The following is a 15,142-nucleotide window of genomic DNA, read 5'->3' on the forward strand; positions in this document are numbered from 1 at the left end:
AGTAAAGACTTACATCTGGAGCTGGAAGGGCCTCAGAAGCTTCCTAGTCCTTCCCCCTCATTTTACACATGAGAAATTGAGACCCGGTGAGACTGACTTGCTCTAGCATTGTGTAGGTGATAAATGTCAGAGGTGGGATTTGAACCCAGGTTCTCTGACTGCCAAGTAGATGGTGGAAACACTTCTCTGTTTAATACATAAAAGACCATTTTATTCTAATTGGACTTTGTGCAAGACTATAATTCTTTACAGAGGAATACCTAACCCCACCACCTATTTCCACTGTGACAATGGGAATAATGAAAGCACCTGCCTCTGGGTAGGTGGAGGATAACATGAGATAAGATTTGTAAAGTGCTTTGCAAAATGCTCCATATAAATGTAATTACTATGCTGTTACTGTTACTATTACTGTGAAGTGTTGAAGAGGTTGAGAGAAGCCTGAGATCTGTAAGGTTTGCAATGGTCAGGGCTCCTGAAGTAGGTCTGTGCGGACTAGAGGCCTTGAAGGATGGGATAGGACAACTTGGATAAGTGAGAGGAAAGGGCTCTGCCCATATTCCTGGCACAGTAAAGCCAGAGACAGGCCATGCATATGCAGCAGAAGACAAGGAGCCCACTTCTCCTGAAGCTAGATTCCTGAATCCTGAATCCAGATACTAACACCTGCAGCCTGCATCTCTAAAGAGACCATGCACATAACTTACTTTTTTTTTTTTAAGTGAGGCAATTGGGGTTAAGTGACTTGCCCAGGGTCACACAGCCAGTAAGTGTGTATTAAGTGTCTGAGGCCGGATTTGAACTCGGGTACTCCTGACTCCAGGGCCGGTGCTCTATCCACTGCGCCACCTAGCTGCCCCAATAACTTACTTTCTAAATGTTACCTATGGGAGTGGGAAGACTGTGGGACAGATATGTTGGGGCCAGACTCTGGTAGGACTGGAATGCCAGGATAAGGGGCTGTAGGCAGAGAGGAAGCCCCTGCAGGTTCAGAGCAGCCATAGTAAGATTGGGGGGAGGATGGATTGAAAGAGGAGGGTCTTGTGGTTGAGGCACCAAGCAGGGGTGGGAGCAGTGAGGGCCTGGAGCAGGAATGAAGGAGGCAGGAGAAGATGTGAGGAACTTGGTGAAGGAGAGAGGAAAAGGTTTTTTTTCCCCCGAGAAGGTGTGAGACCCGAGGACAAAGACAGATGGGCTACTGTGGGGTTGAGTTGGGGAAGGGAGGTTGATCAGTCAATCAGCAAGCATTTATTAAACACCCTACTCTGGGCTAGGGTAAAAAACAACAGGACCCAGCTTCTGTCTTTTAAGGAGCTTACCCTGGAATTTGATGGGGAGAGGGGAAGGGAAGCAACATGTTGATATATAAGTAATTAGATAGATAAGCATTTATTAAATGTTTGCTGTTGCCAGGCACTGTTAAACACTGGTGAGACAGATACAAACAAATAAGACAGTCCCTGCCCCCAAACAGCTTACATTCCTATGGGGAGGGGGGCAATACATAAAGGGAAGCTGGAAAAGGGTGGGGGGAAGGCAAGGTAGTGTTACTAGATGTGGTCTGGAAATGGCCAAGGGAATGTGGTGGAAGCCCAGATCAGGGGACGGTTCCAGGTATGGGGGTCCAGTTTTCCAGTTGGGAGGGAGTGGAGACATGTAGCATGATGACCCAGTGGGTCTACCTGTCACTGCTTGATGCCCGTTGGCTCCTCTACCCTGCAGGTGACTCGGCAGAGGTGTATCAGCGGGAGTTCTTGGCCCTCCGTGACCGCCTGCACGCTGCAGAACAAGAGAGCCTGAAGCGCTCCAAGGAGTTGAACCTGGTGCTGGATGAGATCAAGCGGGCTGTGTCGGAGAAGCAGGCCCTGCGGGACGTGGACGGCAACCGGACCTGGGGCCACCTGTCTGGTGAGTTGTCGGGGACCAGGGGTTTGGCTCCTGGGAAGAGGTCGAAGGGCCCAGGTGGGACTGGGGACCCTGTATCTGAGCCACCTTCCTTTCCTCCCTCCATCCCAGAGGACACCAGGCTGAAGCTGTGGAATGTCACCCACAAGCATGTGATGCACCTGCCCACCGTCTTCCACCACCTGCCTCACCTGCTGTCCAAGGAAAGCAGCCTCCAGCCAGCCCTACACGTGGGCCAGGGCCGAACTGGAGGTAGCTGGGCAGGGAGGGGCCATCTGAGGGAGACTGGGTAGGGAAGGAGAAAAGGCCTTTTAGGGTTGCTGGTCCAGGGACTGGGTAGGGCCAGGGCGGGAAGGGAAAAGCTCTGGTGGGGGGGTCAGGGGCAAGGGAAGCCCCTAAGCCCTGGTCCCTGGGCTACTGCAGTGTCCATTGTGATGGGCATCCCGAGTGTTCGGCGGGAGGTGCACTCGTACCTGACGGACACACTGCACTCACTCATCTCGGAGCTTAGCGCCCAGGAGAAGGAGGACACGGTCATTGTGGTGCTCATTGCTGAGGTGAGGGGGGCGAGAGACAGCCAAGCCCTTGGGAGAGGGCAGGTTTCTGAGAGTGTGTGGGTCTGTGATCCTGCGTGAGTGTGCATGCATTACCCAGGGTACATAGGCGTGTAACCCTGAGGCCCCAGGACCTGCTGAGCAATAGGCAGAGCCTAGGAGGGTTCATGGCCTTGGCCCTGGTTCCTTTCCAGGAGCTCCTGCTCTGGGAGCCTCAGCCACCCTTCCTAGTCCAGGACAGGTAGACAGGACTTCTCTTCCTGCAGGCCCCAGCACCCAGCTCTGATGACTTCTTTTAGACCAGGGTTAGTAGACACAATCAGTAAACATTCAATAAGGGCCTAATGGATGTTTCAGTGACTCGACAGGGTCACATGGCTAGTCGGTGTGAGAGGCAGCATTTGAACTCACACGTCTCCAGCTCCCAGTGCAGCATTCTGTTTGGGGCATAGGGTGTTGATGGAGGACCAGCACCTCTGGTGTGAGGGCTTGCTCTTCAGGGCTGCTCATCCACTTCGAGTGTCCACTTTTCACCCAACTCTCACCTGTGCCTCCAAGAAGCTATAGCACGCATGGTGGCCACACCCTGGTAAAACCGGCCCAGCAGACGGGCTGAACCAGGTTGAGGGTAACTGACAGGCTTCAGACCCATTGGTAAGTTAGGGGGCAGCCTACCCAAGCATGTGAAGACTCGCCCCAGTGGAGTGGCAGGATTTCTTCCAGGGGCCATGAAGGCAGTTGAAACAAGTGCTGTGTGATGCTTAGAGCTTGGTCAGACAAACAACAACAAGGGCCTACTGTGTTCCAGGTAAGGGTAGTTAGGTGGCACAGTGGATAGTGTGCTGGACCTGGAGTCAGGAAGACTCATGTTTATGAGTTCAAAGCCGGCTTCAGACACTTACTAGCTGTGTGACCCTGGGCAAGTCACTTCACCCTGATTGCCTCTGTAAAAATGAACTGGAGAAGGAAATGACAAATCATCCAGTATCTCTGTCAAGAAAACCCCAAGTGGGGGCATGAAGAGTTGGACACACCTGAAATAACATGTTTATGGCACTGGGGATACAAAGAAAGTCCAAACAAACAAAAAGACTCAAACAAAAAAACTCAAAGACCTCATAACCTAATGAGGGAGACAGCATGCAAGTTCTATACAGGACAGATTGGCAACAACCAGCAGAGGGAGAACAGTAGAATTAAGAAGGATCAAGAAAGGCCGCCCCCACCCCACATAAAAGGTAGGGATTTTTAGCTGGGATTGATAGAAGCCAGGAGGTAGAAATGGACTTCTGTGCATGGGGGGCAGACAGCAAAGATGCTCAGCCGGGAGATGGCAAGTCTTGTTCCAGGCACAGAAAGGAGGCCACTGTCCCTGACCAGGAGGGGCGGGAGGGGAAATGAGGAGGGTGTGAGAAGACTGGAAAGGTAGGAGAGCTCTGAATGCCAAAGAGAGGATTTTCTGTTTAATCTTAGAGGTGACAGGAAGCCACTGGGGATTATTGAAGACCTGACCAGGCTTTTGGGAGGTCACTGGATCACAGAGCAGTGAGGGGTGGGGCTGGGAGAGGGATGTTATGAGTAAGAAGAATGGAAAGGTAGGAAGGGACTGGAGGCATTCTACTTATGGATGGCTCCACACTCATTTATCTTTGGTTTCTTGGACGAATAAGGGACAGCCCTTTTCTAAGTGAAACATTCACGATTAGCTTCAGCCAATCTTTACAGGTCATGGTTTCAAACCCCCTCCCCATCCTCATTTCTCTCTTCTGGACACCCTCCCATTTTGTGATGTCCCTCTTGAAATGCTGTGCCCCAAACTGAACCACAGCACTCAAGCTGTGACCTGATCAGGGCAGAGTCCGGTGAGACTAGCCACCTCTCTTCTTCTCATTACTAGTTTGCTGCTATTAATGAAGGATAAAATTTAATTTGCTTTTTTTTTCTTTTTTTGGTGGGGGCAGGGGGAAGGCTGGTAAATCACAGAGGTTTTTTTGTTTGTTTTTTTGTGGGGCAATGAGGGTTAAGTGACTTGTCTAGCATCACACAACAGCTAGTAAGTGTCAAGTGTCTGAGGCCAGATTTGAACTCAGGTCCTCCTGAATCCAGGGCCTGTGTGCTTTATCCACTGCACCACCTAGCTGCCTCTCCCCCGCCTCCAATCACACTGTTAACTCATATTGAGCTTATAGTTGATAAAATCCCTAGTTCTTTAAATTTTTTTTCATTATTTAAAAAAATATTTTTTGATTATTTTTTTAGGTAATAAATATCTATTTTTTCTCCCTCACACAATACCCACCATTGGAAAAAAAAAGAAAACCAAATATATGTGTGGTCAAGCAAAATAAATCCCCATATTGGCCCTATTTCATTCTGCACCCTGAGTCCTTCTCTATGGGGGGGGGCAGGGAGCATGCTTCATCTTTAGTCCTATGGAATCCTGGTTGGTCACTGTGTTGATTATTGTTCTGGCCTTTCAAAGTTGTCCCCAGGTTCACTGCATATGAACTACCATCTGGCCATGTCCTCCCCATCTTGAACCAGCCAGTTCAGTTAGATTTTTTTTTTAGCCTAAGTGCCCAACTTTTCATTATTCTCTGTGGTTTCCTTTTCTTGGTTTCAAACCATTGTTGTTACCCAGATCTTTTTGCACCCTAGTTCTGTTACAGGCATATTAGTTGTATTTCTTGCCTTCATGTCATCTATACATTTGAAGAGTCTCCAAATTGTCATTAGAAATGTTGAGCCAGGCAGGGTGGAAGCTGCCAGTAGAGACCTCCCCTCAGGATGACCCATTAGTCCAGACCCAAGAACCCAAGGAGGGAGTCAGCTCACATCCTCTTTGGGCCATTTGGTTACCCAGATGCCCGTGGTGTCCTCCAGCCCATCACATCTTCCCATTTTGTCCAGAGGTGTGGCATAAGAGACTTTTGTCACCTGTCTTGCTGAAGTTCTTTACATTGTCTCTGGCATTTCCTTGATCTTCCTGCCTAGTCACTCTACGAAAAGATTAGGAAATGAGGTTGGTCCACCAGGTTTTGTTCGTGACGGTGGCATTTTGGTCGGCAGCTCCTTTCCCATTGCCTTTCCCTTTCTGAGCACTCATGAGTCATCACCTTAGTTATCCATTCTGCCATTTTGCTGGGCCCATAACGTGAAGCTTACAAGGTTGGAATTTCTGGAGTTCACCATCATCTTCCTTTTGAAAATAAGAACAGGAGTTACCCATCTCCAGTTTTGTTCGCCATCATTCCTCAATGAAGTCATCCCAGGGGCTCAGTGATCTCATCCTGGAGTTCTTTCTGGATCCTGGAGTGTCTGTCTGAACTCTGAATCCTGAACTCCCGGAGAGTGGCTAGGGCAGCTAGTTGGTCAGCCAGCAGGGTGGGAGGGAGGGGAAAGGAATAAGCATTTATACAGCCCCGACTCTGTGCCAGGTCCTGTGCTAAGTGCTTTTTATAGTTATTATCTCGTTTGATTCCTCACAACGACACTTTGAGGTAAGTGCTATTATTATCCCCATTTTGTAGCTAAGGGAACTGAGGCAAACAGATTCACCCAGGGTCCCATAAGTAATAAGTTTCTGAGGTATTTATAAGGCACCTGCCATGGACCAGGCATGAGGATACAAAGGTGGCCCTCATCCTCAGTTCCTGCAGGCCACGGTTTCCTCTTTATGGGCTTTGTCCCATCCTTTCGTGTTTGAAGAGCCTTCCTGTTGGCTGAGGAGACCGGAGCAAATCTTCAGCTGAGCAGTGTTTGCTCTCTGGCATCTGTCCACAAGCTTGCAGGTGCTAGACTTTTCCCTTCCTGATCCTCCCTCTTGCTCATGATTCTAGAAGACCTCTCCACCAACTTCCCCCACCCCACACATACCCCAGGTAGACTGGTGTCATGGTCCAATGGGGGGGTGAAGGACTTGGAGTCAGAAAACCCGGGTTCAAATCCTGGCCATGCCACGTATAACTTTGGTGACCTTGGGCAAGTCAGTTAAATTGGGCCTTAGTTTTTATAAAAATGAGGGGTTTGATCCTCTCGGGTCCCTTCCAGCTCTAAATATGTGACCCCATGACACAGCAGTATTGACTGTTCCTGGCTTCTCAGTTCTTTCCCAAATGACATTCAAGAGTTTAAATGTCTTGCAAATGTACTTACGTGTTGGTAGGATGGGGAGTGTGGTGGTGGGGTGTTGAAGGAAGGAGGCCTGTAGTCCTGGGTGGGCTGGTTCCACAGCCTCGGGGAGAAATGTGCGAGACTCAGACTGCTTGGTTTTCATCCACAGACAGATACCCAGTACACGATGGGGGTGACTGAGAACATCAAGGCCTTGTAAGTAGTGACTGCCTCTTGATACTGATGTGGGGGGGGTGGCTACAGGTGCTATGCAGAGATAGTACTGGGACCCTCAGGGTCCCTTTCTCCTTCCCAGGGCTCTGAGAGCTCGGTCCCCACCAGCTACAGCTACAGGACTGCATATAGACCAGGGGCTGGGCTGGAGCCAGGCTTGGGGTCAGAGTCCACAGTGGGGCAGGCATTAAGGACCAAGACAAAGACTAGGTCACAAGAGTTCATAAGAACAGAAGTCTGGCCACTGAAAAACGGAAATTTTCAAAAATACCTTGAAAAAATATCATTAGGGTCAGAGAAGACTTAGCCACATACTGACTGGGAGAAGGCCCCAAATAGAGCTCTCCCTGCCATAGTGGAGGCTGGGCCTGGGCCTCAGGGGAGGCCATTTGGTCACCTTCAGAGCCCTAGGAGAGAGGACCAGAGCCAGCTCAGCTTAGCCTCCCTTTGTCCTTCTCCCCTTCATCTTCATTTCATTTTTTTCAAAGTAGATGTTTATTGATCTCTTCTGTTTTTATATTACCTAAATTTTCCCTGCATTTCTTCCCCTTCCACAGATCCGTTCTATATAACAAATAATAATTTTTTTAAAAAAGAAAGAGTAAGGAAAAAACAATCAACAAAATAACTACATTTTTTTAAAAATCTGACAATTCGTGCAGTGTTCCATACTTGTATATGTGGGTGCACACACACACACACACACACACACACACACACACACACACACACACACGCCCCTCCCCTGACCATTGTGTGTTGTTCAAGATGTGATTACAGCACAGCCTCCTTTCCTTTCCAAAATGCTTTTCACATCAGCTTTCTTGCCTGACCCCAGCAGCCTCTAAAAGATAAACAAGGCTGGGTCCCAGGTTTAAGGTGTTCACAGGGAACCAAGGTCAGGCTCCTTTATGATTCCCTTTTCATGGGAAATATGGTAGAAGTGGGAGCAGGGCCCAGTCTGTCTGCAGGGCTCTCCCTTAGCATCAGGGCCTCCTGTTGCCAGGCCAGAGCCTCGGGGCCTGGTGTGGTGGTGCCCAGTTAGAGGAAACCGTCTAGCCTCACCCAGCAGGCGGCCCACCCCAGGGCCCTGTCGTTTGTTCGCTGCTCAGCTCCTCACGGGACTCTTGGCATCTTCCTGTACCAAGGGCTGGCTGTTGTTTCTGGCTGCCTCTGTCCAAAACAGGCAGCTCACTTCTGCAGTTAGGGATGTTGGAGGAAGGATCCTTCCTCCCTGGTGCCTTAGCTGACACCACCAGGGGGTATCTGCCCACTATCTCCTCCCCTTGGGGTTGGGAACCCCAGGACTTGAGGCTTATGGAGTTTTTCTGAGTGGGAGAGGAGGTGATGGGGTATCTGCCCGGCTCCCCAGCTTCCCGGCTCTCGGGTCGTGCTGCCTTGCTAAAGCTGACTAGTGTCCTTCCAGAAGGTTCCATCTCCTGGATCCTGCTTCTTCTTCCCTTCAGGACCCCCACCTCTGTGGGGCCAGGCTCATAATTAAGATCTGGGGGCAGGGGGAGTACAGAGCAAGAATCCTTCCTGACTGCTGTATCTGCATCCTGCTTTACTCAGCCTCTTTCTCGGTAGAGTACAGTAACTCTGTTAGAGGAACTGGATTCGAATTCTGACATCTCCACTTACTGCCTATGTGACTGAGCAAATCAGCTAACCTCCTTGAGGCTGTTTCCTTATGTGTAAAATGAAGGGGTTGGACGAGCTGGCCTCTGAGGTTCTTTTCAGTTCTTGATCAGTGATCAGCTCCTTCCCTCATTCCCTCCCCAGGTTCCCCACCGAAATCCATTCTGGTCTCCTAGAAGTCATCTCCCCCTCGCCTCACTTTTATCCTGACTTTTCTCGACTCCGAGAGTCCTTTGGAGACCCCAAGGAAAGAGTCAGGTAACCCATGCAAGCCCCCGGCCCCTGCCACCACTCCTCTGTGTGTGCCTTGGCTTTCCCCATCCATAGCATGGGGATGAAGTCCATCCTGGGGATGCTGGCAGGGACCTGAGCTGACCCTGAGCCCAGATCAGACATCCCTCTCCTTCCCAGGACACAGATCCCCCATCATGGGATTACCCAGAACAGGTTTGGCCCCTGCTGGGAGTGAGGGTCCAGGCCCCTGACCTTCTGGCCACGTCCCTCTCCCCCAGGTGGAGAACCAAGCAGAACCTGGACTACTGTTTCTTGATGATGTACGCACAGGCCAAGGGCATGTACTATGTCCAGGTCAGCGCCTGGGAGAGCTGGGTGGAGGGCAGGGGAGGGGATATCCACTTGGGGTTGAGTGTGGTGGGGAGGGGATTTCCAGGAACGGCAGTGTTAGAAAGGGTAGTAAGGGAGCCCAGTATGGTCCCTGGGCAGGGTTGGGGCAGAGCCAGGGGCAGGAAATGAGACACCTGACCCCCCCCTCAACACACATACATACACCCTTATTCTCTCTTGTGAAGGGGATGAGGTGGGGGGAAGTCAGCCTCTGAGTCTCTCTCCCCTCCCCTCTGGCAGTTGGAGGATGACATTGTGGCCAAACCCAACTACCTGAGCACCATGAAGAATTTTGCTCTCCAGCAACCCTCCGAGGAGTGGATGATCCTGGAATTCTCCCAGCTTGGTTTCATTGGTAGTGAGCGAGTGTCCCCCTTCCCCGTTCTACCCCATTCTCCCCTGCCTTATCTTGCCCCAGTGCCATCTACAGCTTCTCTCATTTCCCCATGCCAAGCCTGTTGAGCAGTCAGCACCGAGAGGCCTCCTCTTCCCTCTCCTCATTTCCTTTTTCCCTCCATCTTTCCTCTTCCTCCTCTACATTGCCATAACATGATGAAAAGAGGACTAGATTTGGAGTATGAGGTCCTGAATTCAAATCCTGTTAGCTCTGTCATTTATACTTGTATGACCTTGGACAAGTTATTAAGCTTCCTGGGGCCGCAGTCTCTCTCTCTTTCTCTTTTTTTTTTTTTTTTTTTTTTGGTGAGGCAGTTGGGGTTAAGTGACTTGCCCAGGGTCACATAGCTGGTAAATGTCAATTGTCTGAGGTCTGATTCGAACTCAGGTCCTTCCGAATCCAGGGCCGGTGCTCCATCCACTGTGCCACCTAGCTGCCCCCTGCAGTCTCCTTTTCTATTAAAAGAAGAGGTTGGTTTAACCCCTAGCTACTTAAACTGTATGTTACAATCCCATATGGGGTCATGTAACTGAATGGGATCATGAAAAATGTGGCCACAGTCAAAGGTTATGTATACCTTTTTTATATACCAGATACCCAGGATCAAGTAGAAATTTCTCAGGTGAAAAGGGGTCTCAAGTGGAAAAAGTTTAAGAAGCCCTGAGCTGAATGACTTTTGAGACCTTCCAGCACTAGCTCTATAATCCTTTGCTCTTGGTTTTCTACTGAGCCCCACTACATGTTCCCCATGAAGTCCCTGGACCTGCCCAGAAAGACACTTAAAAGCCATCTCCTCACAGACAGTCCCATGGGCCCACACACAAATCCTTTCTTTGGATACAATACATTCAACACATGTTTATGTGGTATACCTTTGTCCTGGGCCAGCCAGGATCAATAAGCTCATGTCTAGGAGCTCATAGCTTAGTAAGACAATAAAGTGCACAGGGACTGAAGATTGACCCCTAGGTTTTATACTGCTCCCCACAATCAATCAATCTATCATTGTGCATTAAGTAACTGGAGCAGCTAGGTGGCTCAGTGCATAGAGCACCAGACTTGGAGTCAGGAAGACCTAAGTTCAAATCTAGCTTCAGACACTAATTTTGTGGCCCTGGGCAAGTCATTTCACCCTGTTTGCCTCGGTTTCCTCATCAGTAAAATGAGCTGAAGAAGGAAATGGCAAATCAGGCTAAGAACACCCCAAAAGGGGTCACAAAGAGTCAGACATAATTGAAAACGACTCAACAACTAACTTCCTACTATGCACCAGACACTGTACTTACCACCTGCTGGAGCTACAAAGACAAAAAAGAAACCATTCATGTCCTCAGAAAGCTCACATTCTACTAAGAGAGACAACATGTATATGCAATAACGCCAAGGCAGCTGATGGTGTAATGGGCCTTAGACATTTACCAGATGTATGACGCTGGGCAGGTCACTTAACCTCTTTCTGCTGCAGCTTCCTCAACTGTGAGAATAATAAGAGATAAGGAATTATATAATAAAATTAATATAAATTATCCACTGGAGGAAAAAAGGGCAAACCTCTCCAATATCTTTGCCAAGAAAATCTCCTGGACAGCGTTGGTATGCTATGGTCCACAGGGTCACCAAGAGTTGGACACGACTAAACAGCAATATAATGTAAGGGATCATAAGAGCACCTACCTCAAAGGGCTGTGGTGAGGATCAGATGAGATAATATTTGGGATGTGCTCCCCTAAGGCCAGCCCCCTCCACAGAATCATTTCAGGAATGACACTGCCCTTCTTTGCCTGGTCCGGTACCACCCTTGCCCCTTCAGATCACAGAATTACAGGATTGGGAGGAGTTTCAGAGGCCACCCCTCCCGTCCTAAGAATCTCCCAAGCTGTGGTCATCCAACCTTTTCCTAAAGAGGAGGACCCCTTGGCCCCCTGAGGCAGCCTGTTTTGGGAAGTTTTTCCTTCTACAAAGCTTGCTTTGGCCTCTCTGTAAGTCCACCTGTCACCCCTTGCCCTGGTCTGTGGGGTGAGGCAGAGGCACCTTGGCCTCCTTTCTGTGCCCCACCCCACTCGGGCTGTTGGTGGTCTCTTCAGGGAAGATGTTCAAGTCTCTGGACCTGAGCCTCATTGTGGAGTTCATCCTCATGTTCTACCGGGACAAGCCGATCGACTGGCTTCTGGACCACATCCTGTGGGTGAAGGTCTGCAACCCAGAGAAGGATGCGGTAAGAGGGGCTAGAGACTGAGCGCCCTGCCTGTCCCCTCTGCCGGGACGGATCAGGCCTGCTTGGCACCATCCCTCATCCTCTTGTCTGTGGGCATGAGTTCCTAATGACTAGGATTTATAGTGCTTTAAAGTTTACAAATATTATCTCATTTGATTTTCAAAACAGTCCCTGGGAGATGAGTGCTATGATCATCCCCAATTTACAGATAACTTCATGTAGCCCAGGCCCTCCTGCTTATAACAAGGAGCTCAGATCAACTGGTGGAACACAAGGCCTGGGCTAGTTGATCTCTGTAATACAGAGTCCCTGCTGATGCGTGACACATGGACCCTGAGCTGAGCCCTGTTAGCAAAGGGCTTGAGCCATCAGCATCCTCTGGAATTCTTATCTAATCATGGACCAGGGAGCCTCAGCACCCAGACCAATGCCCCACCTTTAGTCACGGGTCACTTTAGTAGGTGAAGAAGGACAGGCTGGGGCAATCACAGGCCTCTTGGCCATCTCAGGAGCAGGGCGTGGGTCAGGTTTTCCCCAAAGCACTGACCTGTGGGAAACACTGAGCCCACTTCTACCTATGGGGACGGCATGTACCAAGGCATCAGGGAGGGGGAAGGGAAGGGAGAGGGGGAGGGGAAGCTAGAGGGTTGCTTTGGCTCTGCTCTAGCTGGCTGTAACCTTGGGTTTCTGTCCACCCACTCCATTGATCTGTTTGCCTGGAGCGTCTGTGTAACTTGCCTTTCTGTTAATCTGTCTCTTCTGTCTGTTGGCCCCATGTGTGTGCCCACCTACTCTGTGTCTGTCTCCTCCCCAGCCCCCTCTTCTTTCCAACTGTCCGTCTCTACCTAATCTGCCCGTCCACTTGTCCATTCATCTGATGTCTAGCTGCTCTGTCTGTCCACGTCCTGTTGTCCTTATCACCCATCTCTTTAACTGCATACTCAACCTACTGCCCACACTTTTCAAGAGGCTGTATGGCTTAATGGCTAGAACTGTGAACTGAGAGTCAGGAAGATGAGGGGCTTTCAAATCCTGCTTCTGATGTTGACAAGCTGTATGAGGCTAAGCAGAGACTTAGTTTCCTCATCTTAAAAATGGGAACAGTAATACCTGTTATACTTACTTCAGAGAGCTGTTGTGAGGGCCAAATGAGATGATATATGTAAGGTGTTTTATAAGCTTTAAATCTTTATAGAAATGTCAGTTACTACTACCACCGCCACTAACATTGGTACCACTGTCACCACCACCGCCACCACCACCACCACCACTACTGTTCATGTCTGTTTTTGTCCAGCCCCCTCCTTCCCTCTCTATCCACCGCTCAGCCTATCTCTGTGTCTGCACCAACCCTCTGACTCCCTCTCCTGGCTGGGATAAACTTTCTCTCTCTGTCTGTCCAGAAGCACTGTGATCGACAGAAGGCCAACCTTCGGATACGCTTCAAACCCTCGCTTTTCCAACATGTGGGCACCCACTCCTCCCTGGCTGGGAAGATCCAGAAACTCAAGGTACATTCATTTTTCTTCTTTGGTGCCTCTTGCTTTCTACCACTTCATTCCATCCATTTGGTCTAGAGGTAGAAAAACCCAATGTAGGCAGGGGCAGAAAGTAGTTCAATTTGACCAGAACATAGAATACTATAATGCTGAAAAGATAGGGTGGTGCTACACTGAATGCCAGGTAAAGGGGAGCCTGAACTTGACTTGGGAAGCAGTGAAGGACCACTGAAGAGGCTTGAATAGCAATGTCACAGCCAGATTTATGTGTTTGAAAGATTCTTCTGGCAGTGGTGTGAGAAGTAAACTAGAGGGAGGGAGGGAGTGGAGGCTATTGCAGGAGCCTGGGCAGGTGGTAACGAAGGCCCAGTTAAGGCTGGTGGCAGGAGAAATGAAAGGCTGGCTGCGTGAACCTTCCAAATTCATAAATTTGAGCGGCACATTTTTCCACAAGACTTTAGGGTCTCCCTGCAGTCATGATCTGAAGGCCAAAGGGCACTTCATTGATTCATTCCTTCAACAGGCCCTTAGCCTGTGTCTTACCTCCTGATGTGGTCTCTTGCCCACTCTGAATGCAGGCTCCAAAGAGGTGGAAGTGGTAGGGAGAGCTGAGTGACCTGGAGACGCAGCCTGGAATCCTGGATAGCTGTGTGACCTTGGGCAATTACTTTCCCTCTCTGGGTTTCAGCACGAGAGGGTTAGACTAGTTGGTCCCTGAGATCTTTCTCGGGATCCAAGAGAGGGTGACAAATAGTGCTGGGTCCTGGGCTAGGGCAGGGCTGAAGTCCGGACCCTTTCCCCTCCATCCTCTGCAGAGTCCCTCTCACATCCCTGCTTTTGGATCCATCACACATAGGACACCCCTTGGCGGGGGCTGTGAGCACCTCCTTCTTGTCTTTACCTTTCCCGATCATCTTCTGGCAAAAGTACTGGGGCCAGGGCCTGGCCTCACCCAAGGTGGTAGGAGAGGAAAGGAATGTGCACACTGAGTACCCAAGAGCACCCAGCTGAGCTGCTAACAAGGTATCATATTCAGGGCAAGGAGCTAAAAAGGAAAAACAGGCTAACGAAGATGGGAAACGTCATTGTGGGAAAGGCTGTGGGGACAGGCAGGCCTGTTCTCTGTTGCTGGAGCTGTAAATGGGCTTTCCTGTTCTTGAAAGCAATTGGGACTTATGCAAGAAAAGTCATACCCTTTAACCTAGAGAGTCCCCTTCCAGGATTGTCCATACACCAAGGGAATTATTATTGACAGCAAGAAAAGGCCCATGTGCATAAGTGTGATCCTGGCTGCACTCTGTGAGAACAAAAAGCCCAAAACAAAATGCATGCTCGGTGATTAGGGAGTGTGGATGAATAAATTCAATAGAAAATTTGTCGTGCCATGAAGAAGGATGAATATGAAGAATTCAGAGAAACTGAAGAAGATTCATGAAGTCGTTGCACACACATGAAGAAAGTAGAACTAAAGGATATGCTTGGTGACAATGCGAATAACATGGACGTGGAGAGGCAGCAAACCCCAGGTCAGCTACTGTGGTTGGCATCAGGACATCTCACTCCTTTGTGTTAATAATTAATTGATAAACTGACTTTTCTGGGCAATGGTCAGGTGTCTGTCGGGAAGTACATGTTGTGTCAACAAATTGTATCAATAATTTTTTTTAAGTAAAGAAAAAGACTGAGGCCTGCTTGCCTAAGTGACAGCCACCCAGACCCTCTGGCTGGGAATTTTTTTAAGAGAAGGTTCATCAATCCCATCCACACCCCTTCCCCCAATTTTTCTCAAGAAGGAAAATAATAGAAACTGAGCATATTTCTGGCATTATGTTGGCTTGCAATGAGGATAGCTACAGCAAGTTTACTGACATATGGGATGGAGGCTCTTAAGAACAGTGGGATTAGGGTTAGCGAGGTGGTGCAGTGGATAGAGCACCGGCCCTGGAGTCAGGAGTACCTGAGT

The 15,142-nt window shown here is 49.5% G+C and overlaps 1 protein-coding gene across 3 annotated transcripts in view; it reads left to right on the plus strand.

Annotated features, from left to right (window-relative positions):
• MGAT4B (alpha-1,3-mannosyl-glycoprotein 4-beta-N-acetylglucosaminyltransferase B) overlaps positions 1-15,142 on the plus strand; it is a 58,851-nt gene that overhangs the window by 35,902 nt on the left and 7,807 nt on the right. Inside the window, exons 2-10 of one of the 3 annotated variants that reach the window (XM_043984672.1) lie at positions 1,723-1,908; positions 2,017-2,157; positions 2,329-2,462; positions 6,742-6,788; positions 8,589-8,702; positions 8,957-9,032; positions 9,309-9,426; positions 11,550-11,680; positions 13,084-13,191. In XM_043984672.1, the coding sequence (XP_043840607.1) occupies positions 1,723-1,908; positions 2,017-2,157; positions 2,329-2,462; positions 6,742-6,788; positions 8,589-8,702; positions 8,957-9,032; positions 9,309-9,426; positions 11,550-11,680; positions 13,084-13,191 (1,055 nt within the window). The remainder of the gene's footprint in view (positions 1-1,722; positions 1,909-2,016; positions 2,158-2,328; positions 2,463-6,741; positions 6,789-8,588; positions 8,703-8,956; positions 9,033-9,308; positions 9,427-11,549; positions 11,681-13,083; positions 13,192-15,142) is intronic. The other 2 variants (XM_043984674.1, XM_043984673.1) reach the window with 2 other exon arrangements.

The sequence above is a fragment of the Dromiciops gliroides genome, chromosome 2 (assembly GCF_019393635.1).
Source record: "Dromiciops gliroides isolate mDroGli1 chromosome 2, mDroGli1.pri, whole genome shotgun sequence".
Lineage (NCBI taxonomy): Eukaryota > Metazoa > Chordata > Mammalia > Microbiotheria > Microbiotheriidae > Dromiciops > Dromiciops gliroides.